The sequence below is a fragment of the Camellia sinensis genome, chromosome 7 (genome assembly GCF_055761805.1).
Source record: "Camellia sinensis isolate YWXY chromosome 7, ASM5576180v1, whole genome shotgun sequence".
Lineage (NCBI taxonomy): Eukaryota > Viridiplantae > Streptophyta > Magnoliopsida > Ericales > Theaceae > Camellia > Camellia sinensis.
This window is the reverse complement of record NC_138967.1, coordinates 52,124,932-52,151,391: the sequence shown is the minus strand read 5'-3', so window position 1 is coordinate 52,151,391 and position 26,460 is coordinate 52,124,932. Positions and strand designations below refer to the sequence as shown.

The 26,460-nt window shown below is 35.5% G+C and overlaps 3 protein-coding genes across 3 annotated transcripts in view; all 3 read right to left on the bottom strand.

Moving 5' to 3' along the window:
* Positions 1 to 7,900, bottom strand: part of LOC114314609 (uncharacterized) — a 34,993-nt gene extending 27,093 nt beyond the window's left edge. Inside the window, exons 1-5 of the mRNA XM_028261082.2 lie at positions 7,563 to 7,900; positions 7,343 to 7,490; positions 6,235 to 6,330; positions 2,435 to 2,511; positions 1,071 to 1,150 (exon numbers count right to left, since the gene is read on the bottom strand). Of these exons, the coding sequence (XP_028116883.2) occupies positions 1,071 to 1,150; positions 2,435 to 2,511; positions 6,235 to 6,330; positions 7,343 to 7,490; positions 7,563 to 7,730 (569 nt within the window). The 5' untranslated portion in view covers positions 7,731 to 7,900. The remainder of the gene's footprint in view (positions 1 to 1,070; positions 1,151 to 2,434; positions 2,512 to 6,234; positions 6,331 to 7,342; positions 7,491 to 7,562) is intronic.
* Positions 7,901 to 9,284: 1,384 nt separating this feature from the next.
* LOC114314597 (uncharacterized) lies at positions 9,285 to 11,683 on the bottom strand. The gene is made up of 3 exons (XM_082880715.1): positions 11,501 to 11,683; positions 10,173 to 10,259; positions 9,285 to 10,052 (listed from the first exon to the last, which is right to left on the bottom strand). The coding sequence occupies exons 1-3, from the start codon at positions 11,681 to 11,683 to the stop codon at positions 9,285 to 9,287; spliced, it is 1,038 nt and encodes a 345-aa protein (XP_082736841.1).
* A 141-nt stretch (positions 11,684 to 11,824) lies between these two features.
* On the bottom strand, positions 11,825 to 19,865 carry LOC114314596 (uncharacterized). The gene is made up of 6 exons (XM_082880714.1): positions 19,696 to 19,865; positions 13,531 to 13,613; positions 13,033 to 13,383; positions 12,733 to 12,915; positions 12,184 to 12,615; positions 11,825 to 12,051 (listed from the first exon to the last, which is right to left on the bottom strand). The coding sequence occupies exons 1-6, from the start codon at positions 19,863 to 19,865 to the stop codon at positions 11,825 to 11,827; spliced, it is 1,446 nt and encodes a 481-aa protein (XP_082736840.1).
* Between the last annotated feature and the right edge of the window lie 6,595 nt (positions 19,866 to 26,460).

Genomic DNA, 26,460 nt, shown 5'->3' with positions numbered 1-26,460 from the left:
TCTTTCGCAACGCAAGTATGTGCTTGATCTTCTCTCTGAGACTGGCCTCCTAGGTACTCATCCGAGTGATACTCCCATGGACTCCTGTGTTAAACTGGATGGTGATACTGGGGACTTATTTCCTGATATTGGCCGTTATCGTCATTTTGTTAGGAAATTATATCACTGTCACTTGTCCTGATATTACATATGTTGTCAGTGTGGTTAGTCAGTTTATGCATGCTCCTTGTCATCCTCATTTTGAAATTGTTTGTCGTATCTTGCGCTATCTGAAGCGTGCCCCAAGCCGTGGTCTACTCTATCGTCCATCTTCTTCCTTGTTTGTCACTGGTTTTAGTGATGCTAATCGGGCTGGCAGTCGGATTGATCGCCACTCTACCTCGGGCTATTGCACCTTTGTTAGCAATATTCTTGTTACTTGGCGTAGCAAAAAGCAGACAGTTGTTGCTCGTTCAAGTGCCGAGGCTGAGTACCATGCCATGGCCCATACTGCTTCTGAGATGTGGGTTCACTCTCTTCTACAGGATTTTGGTATTCTTGTTCCCACTCCTATGAGTATGTGTTGTGATAATAAAGCTGCTATCTTTATTGCCAATAATCCAGTATTTCATGAACGTACGAAGCATATTGAAATTGATTGTCATTTTATTCGCGACCTCTTACTAAGAAAGCAACTTGTGACTCCTTATGTTCGTTTTGAAGATCAATTGGGTGATATCCTCACCAAACCCTTGGCTCGGTCTTCCTTTTATCGCTTATCTACCAAGCTGGGCATGTTTGATCTCTATGCTCCAGCTTGAGGGGGAGTGTTAGAATAGTTATATGTTATTATTTTATTATTTTATTAGTTGAGAATACTATGGTCATATTGTAATATGTCTTCATAGAAATATATACTGCTGGAGTAGGGTTGATTTTCACAACTCAAAACCAATTAGCCACACCATCTTCTCTTCTCTCTCTCTTCCTCTCTAGCCCTAACCCTAATATTCAACTCTTGTGCATTCTAACTGTAACCAAACAGCATAGATATGATATCATAATAGTTACAAGGATAATAGACGCAGTACCTTAGTTCTTGTGCTTTGATCTTCATTTCTTCTGGAGTGAGGGAAGTCTGAGCAGCCTCAATTTTGGTGTTGACAGGTACCTAGGTAGAATCAAACAAGTGAAAAACAAATCGTTTCAAAGCAATGTTTCACTTGGTTTGGGCAACAAGAGAACATTTAAGAGGGCTGACGTCAAAGAAGCAAAGTCACTTGCAGCATATTACTACTTCAAAACAAGTAATATTTTCCAAGATTTCAGAGCTTTATGCACAAATAATCCGCATTATGCACAATGGGGCCACAAGCCAAGCCTTCTTCCTATGTTTCCCCACTACTTCTCCCCTCCAACAATGCAAGACTTCCACCACTTCTCTCAACACCCAAGACATAACAAACAACACTAAAGGCAACTTCCACAACCCCTTTTCTACACCACAATATACAAAAAGGTGTGCCACCAACTTCTATTATTCTTGTTCTTTTTTTTTTCATCGGCAACTTTTATTATTCTTCTCCCCCTTTTTTTTGATCCGCAACAAAAGGGAGACATATTAAGGAAAAGGTAGTACAAGAGGAGGGGGACAAGTCCACCAAAAAAGGAGAAGAAAATCAAACAAAGAAACTCAAAAATAAAAACCTCACATTCTACAAACAGACTTCCCATCCTTAGAGATCAAAATAGTAGTATCCCTTAGAAAGAAGGGGGCACTGAAACCCAACAAGAAGCCAAAAACCAAATCTTCTCCCACGTGCTTTCAAAGTCTTTAGTTTTTCCTTCAAATATTTGGACATTCCTTTTAATCCATGTGACCCATAGAACCGCACACACCACACACCTCCAAAGAGCCCCAACCTCAATACTAGAACCGAAACCTCTAAAATCAATGCACAACAATTGCTAAAAGTAAAATTTTCCACCATAAAGATAGAACAATCGGGCAATGCATGTTTTGCTCCACCTTTTTATATGTAACACACCATTGTGGTAACAAATTTGGTCTCCTTTTCAGAAACAAATCATTGGTATTAAGCATCTTTTGGGAAAGTGTCCATACAAACTCTCCTTTATTCTTCTTCAGTTTCTTTCCTCTAAAAGGCTGCCATCAATTTGAAATCTAAGCCCAAAAAGAATCCATCACTGTGGGATCACAATCTTATGAATTTTCCATTTTTTCCTTTCCAGCAAATGCCATCATTCATCACCATCGACTGCAGGACTATCATCAAGTACATTTAAATCGAAGTAATCGCTAAGTTCTACAGCTCTAAAGGCCTTCCATAAGTCCCCAAAACCTTTTTATAAGGAAGAAGCAGACAGATACACATAGTAAGATGTATCTGAAGAACTTTTTTAAAAAGAAAACAATATCTGAAGAAAAATATACCTTCGGCAACTCATCTATATCTGCATCATTCTCATGTTCAACTACCCAATTCACAGCAGCCTCAAGGCTGGTGTTACCTGCAAAATTTGCAATTTATAAAATTCACACAGTACTTACACAAAATGACAGAAAACATTCACAAGAGAACCAACAAGGCAAAAGTTCCCACTGATCTGCCAAACTGCATATCATACAAAAATGCACGGAGTAGATTTATCTCGTTAATCAAAGCATAATTATAAATTCAATCAATGAAAGATAAGAAAATCATATGAACTTCCACTTCTTGGTATTATATAATTTCCATGCAAAAATAGCACAGGAAACTAGGGGACAATCAATTATAAAATATTCATCTTTTACACAATTAAGAAACAAATAATTTGACATTCATGAAATAATGATCATCACATAAACTCCAAAGCAAAAGATAACTACTGGACCTTCAGGTTTTTAAGGTGCTTGGCTGCCAATTTCTTTCATCAGCGCAAGGTTTTTTGTTTACTTAAAGCTAATTTGAGATGATATTTAACCACCAATCAGGCAGGGGTTTGGGTTCATGCCTAGTAGTACATATCATATGGACCACAGCAAACAAAACAATTAGTTGCATACAATACTGTTTCCACCATCTGTTTTGCAATGATCAAACCCTTCTACATGATAGATCATTTCCAGGGATGATAATCAGAGTAAGACTATTAAGGGAACACATTAAGATTGAAGGGCTGCCCTTGTTTGCATTACTTGGTCCATCTAGAAGGAATAACCAAACCAAACCAAGCCATAAATCCTATCAAATGGAGTCGGCTACATGAATCTTTTTTCTCCATTCGACTCTATCTAATGTCATATCATTAGTCAAATTAAAGAGATTCATATCTCTATTTACTACACTAGCCCACGTCAATCTAGGCCTGCCCCTTCCCCCTAACACTTCCATCTACCGTCATTGTACTGTATCTCTTCACTACTGCCTCTGTTGGTCTCTGTTGTATATGACTAAACCATCTCAATTTATTCTTCTTTAACTTATCTTCTATCGGTACTACTCCTACCCATTCTCGAATATACTTGTTACTAACTTTGTCTTTTCTAATCTTGTCACACATCCACCTTAGCATCATCATCTCAGCCACACTCATCTTATCTACATGTTGCTTGTTAGTTGCCCAACATTCCGTCCCCATACAACATCACTGTTTCTTAGTCTAGTGGGCACTCGTTTATCGCATAGTACCCTAAACGCACTCCTCCACTTAAGCAACCCCACCTTAATTTTTATGGACCACATCCGCGCTGATCTCCCCAACCGTTATGATAATCGATCCTAAATAACGAAGATGTTCACTCTTATATAGTGTTTGGTCCTCAATCTTCGCTTATCCTCTGCTTCCATTGTTACTGTTACTAAAATTACACTCCATGCACTCTGTCTTAGTTTTGTTTATCCTAAATCCTTTAGATTCAAATGTTTCTCTCCAAATCTCCAACTTAGTGTTAACTCCTTTTCTAGTCTCATCTACTAACACGATATCATCTGCAAAAAGCATATACCATGACACATCATCATGAATATTTCTCGTCAACTCATCCATAACTAAAGCAAAAAAATAAGGACTTAAGGTTGATCATTGATGTAACCCTACACTAATTGAAAATTCACTTATCTCTCCAGCCGGCGATCTAATAATGGCCACCAATGCTCGTTCCTTATAGTTTGAAGAGCCTTTCAATATCCTCCCTCATATTGGCTAAAAAAATTGTTTGTCTTTATTAAGTAGTAATTTTCTCTGCTTTCGAATTGATCGGGTTTCTTGTAATTGAGTAGGTCCTATTAAGTGATCATCAGCTCTAAACCCATTCTTCTTATTTTGGTTTTAACTTCTAACTTCTTTTGTAGCTGTGTAAATGTTGTTCTTCCATCTCTTTCATAGACTGGACCTTCCACATTTAATGTACAAACATTTTTACGCAAGCATGTGAGCATGAAAACTCCTACACAAGAGTAAGTGTGTTAAATCTACACTGATAATGATGGCAAATATGAAATTAAAATCTACAGAAAGAAAATAATTAGGACTGTCCCATAAAAAAGTGCATGGCGATTGCTGCAAATTCATCATGCCAATAATAAGATTTGTTGGATGAATTAATCAACACCAACAACCATGGTGCAGAAGTTAATAGAACATGAACTCCCATGAAAGAGAATAAGCATATCTAATTGGTAGTAGCTGCTTTTTGAATTTGATTAATACCACGCAGGTGACTGTTGATGGGGATATCTAGTCCATCATGCTTTAAATAATTTTTCGTCTCTAACATGCAGCTGCTAAAGATCAAAAATCATCGCAGACTTCAAGGTTACCAATTCATTCAATTTACTTAAATATTGTCATAAAATTGTTTCAAATATGTCATATTATGGTGTCAATCAACTATATAGTACATTGTTAGGCACAATCGTTGGCCCTCAGTCTCTATACAGATTTATTTCAACTTGTGTTACACGGACTCTTCTATTTCCCCCACAATACCCGTGTCCACTGGATATGACATGGGTAAGGGTGTGGGATATGTGTCCGATGCTTGTATCCAATTTAGACACTGAGATCCTTTAATTTGTGACAATACATGAAGAAGAAAAAATTCATATTTGTTAGTAAAGCAATATTTTTAGACTCTCACATGAATTAGATATAAAAATTTCATATTTTTTCTGAATCATATTTAATTTCTAATATATTTCTACATAATTTAAAACATCTCATCTGAGAATATTATATAATATGCAATATATATGTGCATATAACGTGTCTCCGTACCTATATCCAATTTTGGATACGTACCCCAAGATCTTAAGATTTAAATTTATGAAGGTCTGACGCTTGGATATACACCTGCACCCGACACTCATATCTAAGTCCATGTAACATAGATTTCAACTAAGTTTTAAAAAAAAAAAAACCATACTTTCTTCAACAATTCTAGAATCTATGAGCATTTCCAACACATAAAGGATTACAGACCACCATCTCGAACCTACTCATCAAGAGACTCACGAATATAGAAAATCACTTTCCATAAGTACCTAACAAGAAATTAGGGGTTGTTTGGAATAATCTAAATAAGTGCACTTTTTGACTTTTTATGAAATATGGGTTGGGTTTAGGTTGGGTTTGAAGTGATGTGTAAGAAAGATGATGTGACTTAAATAAGATAGTGACTTTTTGACTTTTTATCTTTTTCAAGACATGCCAAACTTGGCCTAAGTGTATTTTTCTTTTTTTAAGAAGCAAAATTAAGTTGGCCACCATAATTTTCCTAAGGGTTTAGTCCCTAGGGAAGGTTATGGGTTCAACTCTCCGTAGGGAGAGTTGAATTGAGGAAGCAAGCACTTGACCCTATGCAAAATGTGGGGTGGCTAACTTGCATAGGTGCTAATCTAACAAATAACTTCCGCTGATCCCTAAAAAAAAACTCATTAAAAGCTCTGAAACTTGTGAAATCATAGATAGGGAGCCAGTCGCACAACATCTCACTTTTCCTAACAAAGCTCAACAAGAGGTCTAACTAAACCCAACATCATAGCTCTACATAATTGGATCAGGTCAGAAAACTTTTTAAAAGCTTACATTGTTCTCAAGTCGCACTGATACAGCTATGAGGCCAACACAATTTTAGAGAAGTGTTTTACGAAATATAATGAGAAAAAAAAAATGTCAGCAAATCACTGTAAACAATAGTCCATATGTCCAATAAAGAAGATCTAGGTTACAAACTTCCAATGCCCTCACCGGAGTAATGAAGTGCCCTGATCGCCCTTGCTTTTGGAAATCCCATTCCTTCAAGTTCCTCAAGCAGCTTCTGGTCAACTTCTGGAACAACCATTTCTAAATAGAGAACAAACAGAAACAAGTTAGGTAACTACACAATTCCCAGAATAAAAAGTGCACCTTCCACTCACCGAATCAAGATCAATGCATTACATGAAACTAGTAACCATAAGTTAACACTAACACTCTCCCATGGGGGTCACTTGCACTCCTTCAGGTCTATTTGAGAGTTTGGAGGGTATTGGATTAGTTTTATTTTTGATTTCTTAGCTTCTTTATCTTAGCTTGGTAAGCCTTTCAAATTTGTATTCAAAGAAAACTCTGTTCTTCATTCTTGTACCTATCTCTCTTTCTTTTTACCTAAAAAAAATCACGGTTTCTTATCAGAAGAAGCAAACACAACACTCTCTATACTCATTTCTGAAACAAACTAGCATACAACAGCATAGTGAATGCAAAATTTTAGGATGTTGCTTACACTAAAAATTAGATGTCAATACATAATATCATTAACTAGCTCTGTTATCATGATCTTACAATTCGCAATTCATGCATAGATCGATATGAACCTGTGGATGAATCTATTCTCTTCTCTTCTCTTTATTTTTTTATTTTCTCTCTTAGATTTCCAAACATAGTGTAAATTTTGCAAAATTCATGTTGCCTCAAGTCAGGGATTACAAAAGCAACAATTGTATCAACAAAATCAACTAACATGATTATGACATTCTCAACTATAACACATACACACAAAACATAATATCATTAACTAGCTCTGTTATCATAATCTTACAATTCGCAATTCATGCATAGACTGATATGAACCTGTGAGAGAATCTATTCTCTTCTCTTCTCTTTATTTATTATTTTGGAAAAACATAATCTTTTCTCTTCTCTTCTCTTTATTTTTTATTTTTTCTCCTAGATTTCCAAACATAGTGTAAATTTTGCACAATTCATGTCACCTGAAGTCAGGGGTTCCAAAGCAACAACTACATCAACAAAATCAACATAACATGATTATCACATTCTCAACTACAACAAACACACGCACACACACAAAACATACCCTGAGGCTGACAACTACTACTACTCTCGCCTTGAGCATCCTCCATATTTCGATCTTTCTCAACCTCCAAACTTATTGGCTTCGCCACTTCCAAAGTCTTGTCCTCAAACTCAGTATGGCCAGTTCTCTTCGTGTGCAAATCACTCTCCTACACAATCCCCAAAACACAAAACAAATCAAAACCCACAAATCAAAATTAGGGATTTGTATATATACGTACGGTTTTGGATCGGCAGGGCTTGCCGCAAGTGGAGCAGACGAGATTGAGGACGGCCTCGGTGGATTCGGAGAAGTCGGAGTGCTTGGTGAGTTCGGCGTGCTCTTGAGCTTCTTCCACCGATCTCAGGAGGATTCCACAGTCCCCGCACTTGAGAGATAGACCCGCCATTGATCTACTATTCGCTTTGCTTTGCTCTCTCAATCTCTAGAGACAGGTTTTGTGGGTGTGTGTGACTGACTCTCCAATGATTCCTTCCCTTGAGGGAAGGAAGATATACCTGAATCTACTTTTCTCTTATTTTTTTTTTTTATAGTTTATTATTAAAATTATACTGTATTTAGGGATTGTTTGGGAGGATTCTTTTTGTCTTTTTTTTATAAAAATTTAAAAAATATATGTACAGAAAAGTAAAGAAGTGATATAACAGAAAAAAAATAAAAAGATGGATTATATAGGGATGCCAAACCACCCCTAAAAATAATGATGGGTCATCAACCTGAACCTATAAGACTATTAGGATATGCCTGTGCCTGAGGTCACGGTAAAATTATTGGGTTAAAATGTAATTTATCCATTTGGGAAGTGGGTTGGCTTTTTGGCTTTTTTGGCTATTTTAGCCTGGGCTAAAAGCTTGGTTTGGGAAGGGCTTTTTGGCTTTTTGGCTTTTTTGGCTTTTTTTGTGAGAGAAGAAGTAATGATTATGGGTTGGATGTGATGTTTTGTTTGTTATGGCTAAAATAGCCTATTTTGTTTTTTGTGGCTAAAATAGCCAAAAAAGCCTGAAAACCATCTTGCCAGACAGAGGCTAATTTATTGGGAAAAAAATTGAGGTAAAAATATAAATAGACGATCTGTATGGTTTTGAATTTTCAAATAAATTTTATATTTAGATTTTTGAAAAGAGTTTGTCAAACTTAAAATTTTATTTGATTGTATATATTAAAAATAATTTTTACAAATTTTAAATCCAAAACTTACTTGGTTTTGGAGTTTTCAAAAATAGTTTTTAAAATTTATATTTGTATTTATTATTTTTAGTGAACTTTTTAATATTTTAATCAATATTTTTCACTTTTCAAATCCACTCAATTTAAATAAAAGTAAAAAAAGACTATATCACCTAGTGTGTTACATTTACAAAAACAAACTCATAGCATAAGCCAATAATTCAAATGAATATTATCTAACATACATCTAAACTTAGTTATAAATTTCACATAGATAAAAGGCTTTACAAAATTATTGTAAGTAATAAAATTCACATCGATAGGAAACTTTACAAAATCTGGATCGTAGCTAGCATATGTACGTTTTTCACAACAAAAAATATGATCTTCAAACTTGTTCTTTCTTAGAAATCCTAGGAGCGCCTTATCACTTTTCAAAAAGTATTTGTATCAACTTGTATGTATCCCCAGTGAAGAGCATACACGACAATCTACTAATTTATGAAAATAAAGAAAGTTAGTATATTAGTAAAAGAAATTTTATATATATATATATCAAAACACTTTCAAATTGAAATTACCTTGTTATATCCCCATCGAAACAATCTAATTGTATTTATCTTTTTGAGCTCCATATATTTTTTAACCCAATCCTACAAAAGTCAACATATATAGTAAAATATTTTAAAAATAACAATTTGTAATCAATATAAACAAATTTATCAATAAAAAAATTGTACCTTTTTAACAAAAGTGGTTTGATCCATAAGTAACACTATAACAAAATTTCAAGATAAACAATATTTGTAGTAGAATCTGGATCGTCATTGGGAAGGAGGACACTTATACTATCAAAAGATGTGCATCTAGATAGGGCCACATACAGTTGCCCATGACTAAACACTAGTGTGCGCAAATCAACTCCAACAAGTTTCACAGATTGCCCTTGAGATTTATTAATAGTCAGGGCATATGCCAATCGAACTTGAAATTGATGTCTTGTCATTCGGAAAGGCATTTCTAAAGAAGATTGTGTCAAGGATATCCTTGGAATAAATACCAAATTGCCAATTTTTTCTCCAGTTAAAATTTGAGCTTCAATTATGCGAGTATTGCATCTAGAAACCATCAATCTTATGCCATTGCACAGTCCATCTTTTGGTGCAATATTTCTTAACAACATTATAGGACAACCCACTTTCAACTCTATCTTAAAAGCCGATAGCCTAGGAGGATCTAATGAATTTAAATATTCATTAGGATATCTATTTATTATAGTACGATCAATTTCATCATCTTCAGACATCTTGTCTGCTGCCAAATAAGTATATGTGTTATCGGGAAAAATATTCAATGCAGCAGTATTGATAGCACTGACATCATCATTCCGTACAGAAAGTATTGTACGTTTAGTTAAAAATGTTGCAGTCGATGTCATTGCCACATCTAGTTGCGGATAAACTACTGAGATTATGTCTTTTAGATCTTGACATTTGTGTATTGTTGATGGAAGTTTAACAATTTCTTGAGAATTGGTCTCAATCTATTTATAAAAATAAATAAATAAAATAGTAAGTAAAATCAATTAAAGTACATAAACGTAAATGTATTTTGTCAATTTAAAAGAACCATATAATAGAGAAAAAGTTTGAAGAAATATTACCTCCATCAAGAACTTTGCAAAATTAGCATTTTCAAGATTTACATGATTCAAGCACATGTTCAAATTTAAAGATAGAACATGTATATCCTTCCATAGAAAATAGTGTCTTAATGATGCATTTACAATTTGCTCACGGACTCATTTGGTTATAACTTGTAAGATTTGTCGAAAATCTCCACCAAGAACGACAGTGATACCCCCAAATGGCTTTTCACTATCACAAGTGTCCCGAAGTGTGTGATCAACTGTCTAAACACAATGTCTATGCTGCATAGGAACTTCATCCCATATTATAAGTTTTGTTTCTCTAAACAATTCTGCTTGTAATGATTGCTTGCTAAATCCACAAATTGAATTTTCCAATATATCCAACGAAATAAAAAATGTTGAATGAGCAGTGCGACCTCCTACCAATAACAATGATGCAATTCCAGATAAAGCCATAGTAATAACAATATGGCCAAGCTACGACACCTTAGTGCAATCGTATTGTACAAAAACGTTTTCCCTGTTCCTGGACCTCAATTTAAAAAAGAAAATAGTTCCTTTATTTTCAAAGACTGAGGAAATGATTGTATCATAAGTTGTTCACTGATCATTATTGAGGTGATCAATAATAATTTATGCATCTATCTATTGTGCCTCATTCTGTAGTTGTTCATGTTCAAATGTCAACTTGTTACCAACTACTGCACTCCAATTTGTAGAAGGTTACGACATTGGTGGGAAGTCAATTAAACTTTTTTCCGGATTCTTAGAGCATTTGATTGAAAAGATATAGACCATAGTCTTCAATTTGAGCCTCAGTTGGTTTAGAAATGGCAAACAAAGTTCGAATCTTATGTGCAAGATTATCACATATATGTATTGAAAATTGATTCCATAACGCATATGGTTGTAGTGGACAGCACTGAGTAAGAATAATAGTAAACAATCTCTTCAATTGATGAGCAGTTTTCTGCAGCCTCTTTAAGGCATTGTATCCATTCTTCATCATCTTTTGAAAGTCCTCTTGCAACACATACTGATTTAAACGTATCATGCAAAACATTATTAATCGTGCGTAAGCATTGAAACAATTTTGGACCTTTGACAACAGTTAATAGCAAACGCAAATAAAATCTCTCACCACAATTAGGGCTAGCAAAGTACATTCTACCGATTGCATATCCCCGCTGTCTTGGTTTTCATCTATTTTTTGAATTAAGCCAAACAAAATGTTGTGAAAATTATTGGTGAGTGAATGGACATTCATCTTCCATAGAAGCGCAACATGCAAAAAAACCAATAAGAGTTGACATTTTTTGCCTAGCTCTAGAAACAATTACTTCTAATGATTCATTAGGATTAAAAAGAACGCGGTGCATTCCAGGTAAATGAAGTGCTAAGCGTACAACTGTTAGTATCTCTGCATGCAATGGATGACCAAATATTAGCCAAGTAGCTTCTAGAGGTCCAATATACCTCGCATCGAGATATTGTTGGATCTCATTTATCAATCCCAACACCATCGTGGTATGGTCATAACCCTTGTAAATGTACTTGCGTATATACTTGACACATCTCATTCCGGCACAAACTTCCACATTTATGTGACAGTTGAAACGCTTAGAAAGATATGTATTGTATGGTATGACATCTCTGTTATCAACTTATTTCCCCATCACAATATGAAGTTGACCATTATTGCAACAACGATAGATAGGATATCCATTTTGATCCATAGTAGTTGTTTCTACGAACGCTCGAGGATATCTCTTAGTGCGTTTACCATTTTCCACATATGGTGCTTGTGGATTTCGAGCACCACATAGTCCATGTACCATACAACACTTAATAGTTTCAAAAAGCATAAGTTCATCATTTGGATCTGGAAATTCTGCACAAACCAATTTGTCTACTTGAGCACATGTCCGAATTTTGTCTAGACCCTTAAGAAATAGAAGTGCATAGATATGAGAAAGGCCTCGTTTTTGGAATTAAATTGTAAAAACATGTGCAACTTTATTACCAAACACCCGGTTTGCTTTTATCTCCTTCATCAAGCACTTTCTCTTTAACTCAAAAACACAGGCAATTAAATCAGGATGATCAATAGGTTTTTGGTGCGGTAATAATGCTGAAGTAATTTTTGGCCAATTAGGATTTGCAGTCATGGTGAGAAAAATGTCTGGATGTTGGTTGTATCGTGTGATAGCCATTGAATCTTGAAAGATTTCAAACATATGTCTAGGACCTCCAGGAAATGAAGATGGCAAAACAAACCTTTGACCAATTTGATTGGGTCGCAGGTCATTTTGATCAATATCTGTCAAATCTTGGTAAAGTTCAGCACGGATTTTCCCTTGATTAAGCTTGTAGTAAGTCAACCTATTTTGTTCAATTGCGGCCCAAACCAAAAACTCTTGGAACAATTTTCTAGCTCTCAAAATTGTCGAATACTCTGTGGGTCGTTCAAACAAACGATAACTACAAAACTCTATTTAAGTATGCCAATCAGTTGAAGGCTAATCATGTTGAGCATCCCATAGTTTCATCTCAGGTTCTCATCCAAGCTCACCATGTGGAAATAATAAAACATAATGTAATGGCAAATATACTGGGTAACATTCATTGATTTGCATTAGCTCATTATTTCCTTGTAGATGTAAAATAACATCTTTCATTCCACTAACCTTAGTTCCATCACCTGGTATTACAACTGCAATCTCATCTGTAGTTGGTTGGTTATACCATCGTCGATCTGTTATTGAACTATAGTAGAGATGAGTAAATAAATTTCGTCTTGTCGAGGCTAATTGATTTAAAATTGCATGAGCCTAGAGAAATTTAGCAACGAATGCATTAACTTGTAGTAAACTATCTTGAATAGTTTTTAGAACATCTCTTCTTAATTGAGGATTTCTACGATTGCGAACTTCTAAAGCTGAATCAGGATCATAAATGTACAATTGCACACAAGCTGCATCTTGCCATGATTGTGGTAATAGTGATCTTGTTCGATGTCGCAATTCCCCATGGATAGTGAATGATGTAGGGCCTCTTCCAGTAAGTACTCTTGGATCTAATGTAGTACCATGACTTGTAAAAGCATTGGTTTCATTATACACTCGAGTATAATGTCGAAACGATTTTGATTTATCATCATTCCCATCATATAATGCTTGAAGAAGTGAAGGGGGTGTAATAAGCAGAGGAAGCTTAACATTTCCTTTTGAACAACATGTTCCGAATAGAGGACAGTTTGGAGATGATTTTACTCATTTTCCATCCATCCAATGTAATGCTGAACAGAAAGGACATAATGCATCTATCTTGCCAAGAGAATGACGACATGAATTTATATGTGCTCGAGTACCAACCATTGGACTCATTGGCATATCCTCTAATTCCTCATCAGTACATAGATCCTCTCGAAGGGAAGAAGTTATAAGAGTAGGCCTACAAATATTGGTTCTATGTAAATTAAAATAGAATGGTAATAGTAAGAGTGTGTATTTGAAGAATTAAATACAATCTTTTACCAATTCCTTTGTGAAGCTAAAGATGTCCTTGGCATTAAGAACGAATATGTGGAAGGATGTGCCACAATTGTTCGTTTTTGAGTCGACTAAGTATCCTCAGTTGCCTTTGTTCCTAGTTCGAAGCAAGCACGACTACGACGACACGGTATTAAAGAAGCTTGTCTTGGTTGAATAAATTCTCTTAATTTCTCCCATTCTCGCCGTGTACGTTGGGCCAATGTAGCTTTTGATATAACATTATTATTGTGTGTCTAAAATGTGAACATTATATCGTTGGTACCTAAAATACAAATGTTATCGTCTACTATTTTATTTATTGATTCAATAATTTTGTTATTTTAGTTATATTTTATTTTTTCTTCCTGCCTTGTGATAATTTTAAGAATATTGGAAACATTTTCTTTGTCCTGCTTCCTTTTTTATTTTGCTTCATTTTCCCTCTCCCTTTTATTTTTTTATATAATTTGTTTTTTTAATTATTGTTTTCTCTTTCTTCTTACCTCATGATAATTTTAAGAAAATTAGAAATATTTTCTATGCCTATGTTCCTCTGTTCCTTTGCTCAAATGTTATAAAGTTTTCTTTGGAGTTGATCAAGGTTACAATTATTTTTTTGGAAATGTTAAAGAGAGCTAAAAATACTTTGTTTGAGTGTACAAAAACAAAGAGCATTGAAAAATAAATTTCAACCATTCCTTTTTTCGTTCTCTTGATTTTTTAGTAAAATGTAAAAATCCACACAAAAAAAATTGACAACACAAATTTTACATTTTTAAAAATATACATGATCGATATTCACTTTAACAATATGATTGGCTTTGTTTTCCTTGATAAATATTTTTTTTTTAAATGTTGAAAAATATACCATTGGACATACATTTTCCTTTCCTTTGTCAAAAGAAGTTGCATTTTCTTTTCCGTTAGACATTGCCTTGGCCTTTTCCTATTCCTTTTCGTTTGCCTATTCAAAAATAAAAAGGTCATCATATAAAACTGGTTAACTTTTTAATGTTCCCTTTTCCTTTCAATCAACAAATTCCCTTCAAATTCTAAATTCATAAAAGAAAAAGAAAAAGAAAAAGAAAAAGAAAAAAGAGAGAGAAAGACCTATCATATTACAAAATTAAACTGCAACAAAATCTTTGTAAAATCAAAAAGAAAAGAATAGCTATTCAGGCCAAAAAGTTAGAACTACTTTTATAGGTCCAGTGATATGTCAAGAAGAGGATTGGTTGATAATTAAATATTATCTAATTATCAACCAATCATCTTCTTGACATATCATTGGGTCTATAAAGTGGGTATAAAAAGTAGACTTGTATATCATTATTCAAAAGAAAAAAAAAAAACATAAGTATTCTCTAGAAATTTAACCGCTATATACCAAGATACATAACTCTACACACTATATTAGACTTCTTTCCAACCAAACATTAAAAGCTTAATGTTTAATCAAATTATTGAAAATTCCAAGACCAAACATGAAAATTGCAGAGCATTAAAGAAATCTGAGAGAGTTTATTCATTAACACACTGCAATTCAAGAAAGAAAGTGAGGAACTAATAAAGAATTGCAAATGAGAGACTTCCTAACTTGAGTATCTTCTTAAGAAGCAAAATTGAATAAATCTGAGACAGAAGGATAAAAATAAAAACACAATTAGTAAGAGCATTCCTCAACACTAAAAATGTATATGAATCTATTTTCATGTTTGATGAGCAAAAATATAACCATTAATGATTAATGAGAACCTCAATCCATTTGATTAAGATGACATAAAAATTATTGTTGACATGAAATATAACTGTAAGAAGGCAGAATGAGGTTTAATAATTGTAACGCCCCCAAAATATAATATCATAGATATGATCCACAACAGCATAAATAACAGTTACATAAATCTGAGTGTGATTAATCCTTTCATTACATGAAGTAATAATACAAAAGAGTTTAACATCAGCGAATACCCTTCGGGCTTACATCTTTCCAAGAAATTATTTGGTTACAACAAAAGAGGGAGTCATAAGCTCAATACATGTAAAGCCTTTGTCTTGAATAAACATTTAAACATCCAAACGTCAAATAACATAATAAGGTCTCTAGCTCCTAAGTCCTCCCAAGCTATGTCCTTGGAAGGAGCATGGCATTGGTACCTGAAAATAGTTTCCCAAGTAGGGTGAGCCAAAGCCCAGTAGAAATAGCCTAACACAATATATGAAGTTTAACTAAGATAAAAGTGCCAAGTAAACGTTCCACATTCATAACCAACTCACATTCTGTCCATATTCGTCAATACTAATACCCACATCTCAATTCCATTTCCATCTAACCAATTCGTATTAATTCAATTAATTTCCGAGCCAATTCATGAGACAAGCTTATTGTTATCTAAATAATCCAAAATGAGGCTACAACTCAGTGATTCACAACTCAATACTACTATTATTCAAACACTTCGATTTTGCCATTTAACGGAATTTTCGTCCGAGGGAACTAGCACCCATATACACACAAGGTATGAAGTTTGCCATTTTACGGAATTTTTATCCCAGGGAACCGGCACCCATATATGCACAAGATTTCGGGACTTTCACCCTGGACACTCCAACCAACTTAATTATAAATGGAGTCCATCCCTATCTCCCCCCAAACAATGATACATATACAATGTATTTAAAAACCATTACATATGCAATGATTATTCACAACACATATTCAATGCTTTACTTACATCGTCATATTCAATGACATACTTTAATTGATTAGTTTCAATTCATTTAATCCACATACAATTTCTATAACAATCATGGATATCCTTCACCGATAGCCCCAAACAGATATTTCTAAATAGATATATTATTTATCAACAGATAAATTATCAAATTTTCTATAGGTGAGTGATTAAACAACTATAACTACACCATTCATTCACACAACTTCTCAATTTCATATTTCTCACACCAATTCCATTATTTATATCAAATAATTATTTAGCTCATATTAGGGTAAATTTCCCATTTTCTCTAATACTAACCCAAAGGTCAAATTTATCTATTTTAACACAAAGTCACATCATATCCCAATCCCATGGTCAAATATACAACAATACACAAAAACCCCTCTTTCATAAATTTGAACCTAACCCTAAGTTTTCTCCAAACATCCCAAATCTCACCTTATATTTATAACAACAAATACCTAGGTTAAAAATCATAAACAAGTGTAGAAGATCCCTACCTCAAGTGTAAAAGCCCAAAAGAGAAGAAGAAGTACGTCAAAGATGACCAAACTTGATTTGGCTTGGATGAAATGGAAGTCCCCCACAATGCTCTACCTTTTTAATCAAGGGACTAGGGTTGAGAGATCCCCAAATCAAGGTGTATTTGTAGAGAGAGAGAGTGTGCCGGGTTAGGGTTTTGGGATGAAAAGAAATCAAAAAGTGAAGTAAAATATCTCTGTTGCGAACTGATATATGCGGTCTTCGCTCGAGCGAATGAGTTGTCGCTCGAGCGACCAGACACAACAAATGACCTCGCTCGAGCGCAAGAAGCATCGCTCGAATACAGAATGCAAAGCTTCATGTCTGCCATAGACGCACACGCACGCTCGAGCGAAGAAACAAATAACACCAGCTCGCTCGAGCGCAAGAAACCCTGCTCAAGTGAAAAACTCCACCTTCCCCCAAAAAGCTGCGTCTGGGAAAAAAAAAACCCTGAGAACTCCTAATTCTCGCTCAAGCGCAAGAAACCTTGCTCGAGTGCAAGAAGCAAATTACAAAAAGCTCGCTCGAGCATAAGAAGCCTCGCTCAAGCGAAGAGGCCAAAATCTGGGCAGCAATATTTTAAACCAATTAACGACCAACCTATTCTAAACTCGCCCAACAAGTCCCAAAACTCAAACACAAAGAGTCAAAAGGGAAAAACAAGACATGGATACAATATTCAACCACCAAACCCGAGTCTGGAATACATCAAAGGTCGGGTCAAAATCGGGATCGCTATAATAATTGCCATAAAGAAAAATTAATTGACACAGAATTAACAACCTCAGAACATACTTTAGTTAACAACCTATTTTAAGAAGTTCGTCTATGCATGAATATCACAGATGGGGAAATTGAACTACTACAGGATAGAAGACAAATTATAATTTTGTTATGTCTTCAATATACATTAAAAAGGATAGAAAAAAAAATTAAATACTATCATAGAAATCTTCATCATTTTTCTCTATTGGGCAAAATGTAGAACTATTGCAATATATGATTTTGTGATTGATTCTATATAGTAATTTTGCATTAACAACAGTTAAATTCTTATGGATTGTAATGCCCACTTTTCCTACTAACAACTAATGTATACCAAAAAAAAAAAGAGTAAATTATTAAAAAAAATATAAATTATATTACTTATGAATAAAATATTAGCAAAACTTCAATATAGAAATTTAATTACTAATTTTGCATTTTAAAATGTGAAAAAAATAAGTAAAAAACTACAATAAAATCATGTATACGAATCTATTTTCATGTTTGATGAGTAGAAGCACAATTAGTAAAAGCATTCCTCAACACTAAAAATGTATACGAATCTATTTTTATGTTTGATGAGTAAGAATATGACCATTTGATTAAGATGCAATAAAAATGATTGTTGACATGAAATATCACTACAAGAAAACCTGGCAAATAACACGGACGTTTTTGCGACGGGGCATTATAGTTACCGTCGCCAAAAAAGTATTTTGCGACGGCGTGTATATGTCGTCGATAAAAAATGGCCTTTTGCGACGAGGATGATTCCGTCGCTAAAGATTGTAAAAAGAAAATTGCAGGAACATTGGCAACGCACGGTATACCGTCGTAAAACGTATTATTTAGCGACGGTAAGAAGTTACTGTCGCAAATGGTGGCCCATCTGTGACGGCAGAAGCCCATCGCAAAAAAGGATGGATAAAACGCCGTCGTTTCATTCGTTAATTGAAAAATCTAGAAATCTCCTAGATGTTGATTTGTGATTATGTATCAATTTTAAGCAGTATATAACAATCCCAATCAAACAATCAAGACAAATCGACACAACGATTTTAACGTGGAAAAACCACAATTGGAGCACCTCTAACTGTGATAAAAAAACCACGGGCAATAGTCACAAAACAATCCACTAAGAAGATATAAATGAATTACACAGGTATACTCTCAATTACCTAGCGAATCTACGCTCGAATTGAACCAACCCCTATGTTTCTCTTCCAACCCCGTCTTCACTTCGGAATTGTCTTTACGATTAGTCACTCTAGAATCCACCAAAGCTTTAGGCTCAAATTCTTCAGAATCCACCGAAGAACAACTCTCTGTTTTATATAGAATGAACAAACGAACCTTTGATGTATGCTTCTTAAACCATTAGTTAAATACTCAATGAAACATCAAAGAAAACTAGCAAAATATCCCCAGATATAAACCCTATAACCCAAGAAGAAGATCTGGAGAAGTAATCCTAAAATCTGACAGAAACCCATACTTATAGAAATTTGAATCGCGATGCTCGTTCGAGCGAAAACTCTCTCGCTCGAGCGAGGAACCAAAAACGCGTGTTTTCCATAAGTGGCTTTGCTCGAGCCACGCAAGCTTCGCCATCTCTTTCAGGTTTTCTGCCAGACGCAGTCTTCGCTCGAGCGAGCAAGGGTGGACATGCAACTTCGAATGCAATTTTGCATTTTGCTTCGGTGGCGCTGCCCCTCGACCCCGACTGGGCGTTGCCCCGGACCCGCCAAGGGGCGTTGCCCCCTCGACCCCCGCGAGCTAACCGGGCAGCTCGATCCCCGTCATAATCAGCGAAGTGGCAATCTTGAAAGCATTAACATCGCAAACTTCTCTGCAAGGCACAATTCGAGTTGGATTCGCATCTAAACACTCATAGCCTCACTGAAATAAAAAGTGCGAAATTAAGTACAATTGAAAGGAGTTTTGTCAAATGGGGTTGCCAAGAAAAAAAACCTAACAACGATCATTTGCGACGGTTGAAATATGCCGTCGCAAATAAATGAATATTTGATATATCCTGCTATTTCTATCCCATTCGCGGTCAAAGTCCCTAAAATCCCCAAATTTCTCAAATCAAAATCCCTGAAACCAGAATCCCTAAAATACCCAAAATCCCAATCCATTGATCCCCAAAATCCTCAAATCAAAATCATTCAAAATCAAAATAGTGGTGGACGACGGCCTTTGCAGAGTGACGAGGGTGAACGACGGCCTTCGCCGGAGTGACGAGCAGCCGCAATTGTGAACGACGAGTGACGAGCGACTGTGAGCGACTGTGAATGGCCATTCATGAAGTTTTAGTGGGTAAAAGCATTCCAAAAGAGAAGGGTCTAATTGTTTCGTCTATGGTTCGTCTTTTTCCTTTCAATGTCTTAATTTGCTACTATTCGAAAATGATTCCTTTACAGATATGCATGTTTTAAATGGTTATGTGCTCGTTGTGTTGTGCTGGGTTGGTTTTTTCAATTGCATTGGAAATACTTTTTTGGGTTTTACAAATGGTTGATTTTTACTATTATATGATTGCTTTATTTTATTTTATTTTTTATGTTGAATTGTTGAATGATTAACTTAATAGCTTTATGGATTCATGTTGCGAGTATGAGTGTGTATTTGTGTGTGTGGTATAGTTTGGGGGAACATACGCTTTGTCAGAGGATTGCTGCTTTCATACATCATTTTTTTTTTATTTTTAAGTTTTCATACATCATATATTTGTATACCTTTTGTTTTCTGAAATTTTCTTTACTTCAAAAAGATATACATTTTTTTCCAGGTTCCTTTGCTTATCTTCTTCTTCTTCTTCTTCTTCTTCTTTTAAATTTCCCTGATTGACTAATGAATTATCAAATTTTGACTGAATAATTGAGTGTACTTTCCCTATTTTGAACATGAAAAATGTGAGTCTTTATCTGCATATAGAACGGCTGCCTAATGCTCATTCAGTTTATAACTTTATAAACATTACAATAAAACTTTATCCTTGCATGTCTTGTTCAACTCCTGTCTTTATAGACCTAACTTGGAGATGGGGAGTACTCTCAGGTTATGTCTTCAACTTCCAAATATATTATGAAGTGAAAATTTTAATAATGCACACAAGATTAATTTTAATAATGTGGAAGATTTACATTGAAGATTCTTTTTGTTTGGGTTTAATCAATTTTCATGTGGTTTATGTAGTTACATGGTTCAACATGACTCAAGTTTCTATTATTACAGCAGCCATCAATTTTGTTAAATAGTGACTGGTATCTTAACACGAAAATGGCACACTGGAGGAATATAAATTAGCTCCTGAAGGTGTTAATCAAGCACTTTTGGCAGGAGAATTATTCCAAAAGGTAGGTGTTCCTACAAATACTTGTTGTGGTTCTCCAGGGCCAACACGGCTTTCTCAATTTAACATTGCTGAAAAGTGACCTAGAATGTATAGCTAACGTAAGAGCATCTCCAATCCTTCACCAAATCTTGTATGAAATTTAAAAGTGGTATGAAATTATCATTCATATTCACTAGTCTCTCCACTTAAACTCAATTTACAGCAAATGTTCAATTTTTTCCGATGTACCTATATATATATATATATATATATATTTACAGCAAGCAATTGAATGATTTAAAAAAAATGTAAGAGGAAAAAAAACCTAGGTACCATTCTTTTGTCTCCAGGGAAGATATTCACAGAGCTAGGTTGAAAAGGACATTCTTGGTTGGTGCCTAAGTTAAAGCTATTAATTGTTTAGCTATCAATCCCCTCTTCCCTAATTAATATGTGATATTATGTCTTGTAATTATATTTTTACCCTTACATCTCATTATGACTTACATTTGTTGTAATTATATTTTTTTTCTAGGGCATATTTATTTTGCATGTCAGATGTATATCTCCCAGAAAGTTTGCCTGAAGCAAATTAATAGTGGGAAACACATATGCATGTAGAAAATGGCTGGCATTTAAATATATTTATATATATTGTTGAGAAGATTACAAAAGAAGTGAAGTGTGCATTTGAGGGAAGTACATATGATGGATAAGAGTTGGATTGATTTGCCAAATAGGATGTCGAAGGAATACATTAATGGGATTGATCAATTCCTTGTGTTTGCCTACACCAATAGGGTTGAAGGTTCGATGATTAGTTGTCTGTGTAAAAAATGTGAGAATCGATACCATCTTGTACGAGAGGGTGTGCGGGAGCATCTGATTTTGAATGGTTTTTTAAAAAAGTACAAACATTGGATTAATCATTGGGAATCTTACGTATCTCTGCACGGTAATCGAGAGAATGAAACATTGGCTAATTTAGACATTGGGGACGATATGGTTGGGATGATACAAGGGGCTATGGAAAATCCACATGCCGGTACAAGTGTTGAGGGTAATGAACCAGAGGGACCTGATGCCCATGCATCTGAACCCCAGCTCGGTCCAAATGCAGAGATTGTAAAGTATTTCAAACTTCTTCAAGATGCACAAAGTGAATCGTATCCGGGTTGTCAGAAGTTCACATCTTTGTCATTCATTGTTTGACTTCTACATCTGAAGGTGCTTAATCAGTGGACAGACAAGTCTATTGACAAGTTGCTTAAGTTATTGAATGAGGCGTTCTCGTTGGGTGTGAAACTCCTAGACTCATATTATAAAGCTCAAAAGGTCACAACAAATTTGGGCTTCACGTATGAGACGTGGGATGCATGTCCCAACAGTTGCATGTTGTTTCAAAACGAGGACGCCAATCTTGATAAATGCGTCATATGCAACAGTTCAAGATGGAAATCAAATGGTGATGGTGGTTCAAATGGTCCTCACAACGGTGGCAAACGAATAGCTGCAAAACAAATGAGGTATTTTCCTTTAAAGCCAAGGTTGCAGAGGTTGTTTATGTCATCCAAGACGGCTAAGTTAATGAGATGGCATGCAGAGGGACGAACTAATGACGGTGTCTTTAGGCATCCTGCAGACTCCCTTGCATGGAAAGATTTTGATCGTCGGAATATTAACTTTAGTAATGATTGCCGAAGTGTAAGGCTTGGCTTAACATCTGATGGTTTTAACCCATTCAGGACGATGAACATAGTTCATAGCACTTGGCCTGTTGTATTCATTCCATACAACTTACCGCCATGGATGTGCATGAAACAACCATTTCTAATTTTATCTGTGCTTATTGACGGCCCGATGGGACTTGGTGACAAGATTGATGTGTATATGCAACCGTTGATTGAGGAGTTGAATGAACTATGGAATGACGGTGTCTCCACATTTGATGCATCAACAAATCAAATGTTTCAAATGCATGCAGCTTTACTATGGACAATTAGTGATTTTCCTGCATATGCAAACTTGTCAGGATGGAGCACTAAAGGTGAATATGCATGTCCTTGTTGCAATAGGGAAACTACATCGTGTTGGCTGAAGCATAGTAGGAAACAATCATACTTGGGTCATCGCAGATTTTTACCTAGTGACCATAAATTCCAAAAGGATAAAATATCATTTGATGGTAGTCGGGAAGTCAGATTCAAACCAAAATTGTTGTCTGGAACTGAGATGCTGCTACAATTAAAATTTGAGGGTATTTTAACCCAATACAAGAAGGATGACCTTAAGGAGAGGCATAGGAGACAAGTAGAGAATGAGAAAGCTGGACATCGCACCCATAGCTGGAAGAAAAAGAGTATCTTTTATGAACTACCATATTGGGAGCACAATCTAATTAGACACAACCTCGATGTGATGCATATAGAGAAGAATGTTTGTGACAATGTGTTGTGGACAATATTAGGGGTTGCAGGAAAATCGAAGGATGGTGTTAATGCTCGGCGTGATTTACAAGAAATGAATATTAAAAAACCCCTACATTTGCAGTTAAGAGGGTCGAATAAAGCTTATTTACCACCAGCACAATTCACGATGACCAAGGATGAGAAAGATTTGTTCTTGAAAGTATTGAAGGAAGTTAGAGTTCCCGACGGGTATTCATCTAATATATCGCGTCGCGTGCGCTTACATGATAGAAGTATTGGGGGTCTTAAGAGCCACGATAGTTATATTCTGATGCAACAACTAATTCCATTGGCCATTCGAAGATCGTTACCGAAGAATGTAATTGAACCTTTGATTGAATTGAGCAATTTCTTTAGACAATTGTGTTCCAAAGTGAATTGTGCGACGGATTTGTAATATATTCAAGATCGTATCGCCGTAACACTTTGTCATCTAGAGAAAATATTTCCTCCTACTTTTTTTGATATAATGAAGCACTTGCCTATACATCTAGCTGACGAAGCATTATTGGGTGGAGCGATTCAGTTTCGATGGATGTATCTAATTGAGAGGTATCTTCTTACTTTGAAGCAATATGTGCGTAATAGAGCTCATCCAGAAGGTTCAATTGCTAAAGGATATCTTATGGAAGAATGCATGAATTTTTGTGCACAATATCTCAATGATGTGGAAACTAAATCTAATCGACCCGTGAGGAACTACAGTGGTGATGATAATCTGGGTCATGTTGTTGGTGAAATCACAAGCTTTTATCTTGATAATAGTTCTTGGGCACAAACTCATTGGTATGTCTTTTTCAATACATCCACGGTTCAACCATTCATAAAGTAAGTTATGCCACTCACTCAATATTTTATTATGTTTCATTGAATTTTGAACCAAATTTTGTTTTTTGATAAAATTTCAATCTACACAACAAACACCTTGAAGAACTTAAGGTCAAAATGCCTCGTGTTGACGATCATCAGCTTCGGCGTGAACATTTTGAAACTTTTCATATTTGGTTCAACGAACATGTATGTATTTAAATCTACAGATTCTATTTACCTAAGTTGAATTACATTTTAAATTTTACAATTTTTATTTTTTAAAATAGGTTCAAACTTTGCGAAGGACTAGTGATGTCACATTTTCTGAAGAGATTACTGTATTGGCAAATGGTCCTCATAACCTGGCAATGAGGTTCAACGGGTATATAATGAATGGGTTTCGGTATCGAGTAAAGGCCATGGATGACCGTCGAGCCACATAAAATTGTGGTGTAGCTTTGAAGGCAGATACCATAAGTTATGCTAGTCGGAAAGACAAGAATCCTCATGTGGGGTCTGTGTACTATTATGGACAATTGACAGATATTGTTGAGATTCGATATTCCAATGAGAAGAAGCATGTATTGTTTAAGTGTGATTGGATTGACAACATACACGGGAAGATACAAGATGTCTTCAATTTCACGTTAGTCAACTTCAATCATTTGTTGCACCGAGATGATCGAATTACCAATGAACCTTTCATCTTGGCATCCCAAGCAGAGCAAGTTTGGTATGTTGCAGACCCGTTAGAACCAGACTGGTAAATAGTGGTCAAGATGTCTCAAAGAGGTTTATTTAATATGAATTCGACTGATCCAGAAATCGAGCCATATATGAGCCAACAATTAGAAGAAAACATAATGCTCCGTGATGAAGAAGTTGGTTAGGTGAGGGAAGCCGCAGAAGGAGAAACACTTGATATGGAAATAGACTGATATTTAATAATGTCACGACCCAAACCCGGCCCTATGGGTTTAGCACCGTAACCGGCCAGTAATCTGAGATTACCGAAGGCCTGCAGAACAGTAATACAGTAAAACAGAGTACAGGGCCTGGCGGAAGCCAATACAGTAATTAAACAATGTCCAATGAGCTGTGACAGTCTGTATGCCAAAAAGATTTTTCATGCATTCATATATAAACAGTACAGAACAGTATGCACAATATTTACATTCATTCAAACTAGGGACTCAACCCTAGATAGCGGTACAGTGAACAGTCAGTCTATACAAAACAGTGAAACAGTACTGAAGGGGGAATTCTTAAAACACCCCTAAGCCTTAGCAGATAGGCTCGGAACCTCGCAGTGAGGCACAAAGGCTGGCTTGACAAAACTGGAGTCTAACCCACGCTCCTAGCTCCGATCTGGTGGCTGAGCACCTACATATATATATAAACAGTGAGCTAAAGCCCAGCGAATAACATAATGCGTAAAGGGGTTCAGAATGAATGTCCTTACAGTAATGAAAACAGTTCAATTCAATCAGTATTTCAGTTGTTCAGTACAGTAAACAGTCATATGTGGTACATCCATTAGCATAACAGTAACAGTAGGTCTTAAAAGACCGAACAGTAATGATGGCCATCAATCAGTAAACAGTAGTGGCTCCACGAGGGAACCGACAGAGATCTCTGTAACAGTAACAGTGACAGTAAACAGTAGTGCTAAGGATGCCACAGTACAGTTCAGAAATAAAGGACATACATTCATTCAGTAAACAATATCAGTTCAGTAAACAGTTCAGTTCAGTAATCAGAAGATAATCATTTGTGAACATATTTTTACACAATCGTTACTCACAGAGTTCGGGCTACAGTATGCTAGAGCGTGTCTCCCCAGTCGCCAACCCTACACAGTTAACAGGTTGAACACACTAAGCTACACAGTTGGGAAATCTCATAACTTAATCCCTAATTTGCCTTGGTGTGTTCTACATCTATATCCTCAACAAGATGTCTTAAACTAGGCCTAAGAATGCCTAGAATGGGATGAGGATGCAAAGATGTACATTTAAAAGTATTTTCAGAAAAACAGAGTCCCGCTCGAGCGGACATGCAACAAAGGTACACGCTCGAGCGTAAACTTTCCCGCTCGAGCGTACTGTGAAAGTACTG

What these genes read in the sequence shown, in the direction of transcription:
- LOC114314597 (XM_082880715.1), bottom strand. Translation starts at nt 11,683, where the DNA reads ATGGTGTTGGGATTGATAAATGAGATCCAACAATATCTCGATGCGAGG. An exon ending in ATCCTAATGAATCATTAGAA is followed by an intron (nt 10,260 to 11,500) that starts GTAATTGTTTCT and finishes TTTCTATGGAAG; the next exon opens with GATATACATGTTCTATCTTT. An exon ending in TTGCAAAGTTCTTGATGGAG is followed by an intron (nt 10,053 to 10,172) that starts GTAATATTTCTT and finishes TTTTATAAATAG; the next exon opens with ATTGAGACCAATTCTCAAGA.
- LOC114314596 (XM_082880714.1), bottom strand. Translation starts at nt 19,865, where the DNA reads ATGGATTGGGATTTTGGGTATTTTAGGGATTCTGGTTTCAGGGATTTT. An exon ending in TCGCAAATGATCGTTGTTAG is followed by an intron (nt 13,614 to 19,695) that starts GTTTTTTTTCTT and finishes CAATATTTGTAG; the next exon opens with GCCTACTCTTATAACTTCTT. An exon ending in AAAAGCAAACCGGGTGTTTG is followed by an intron (nt 12,052 to 12,183) that starts GTAATAAAGTTG and finishes TGGTTTGTGCAG; the next exon opens with AATTTCCAGATCCAAATGAT.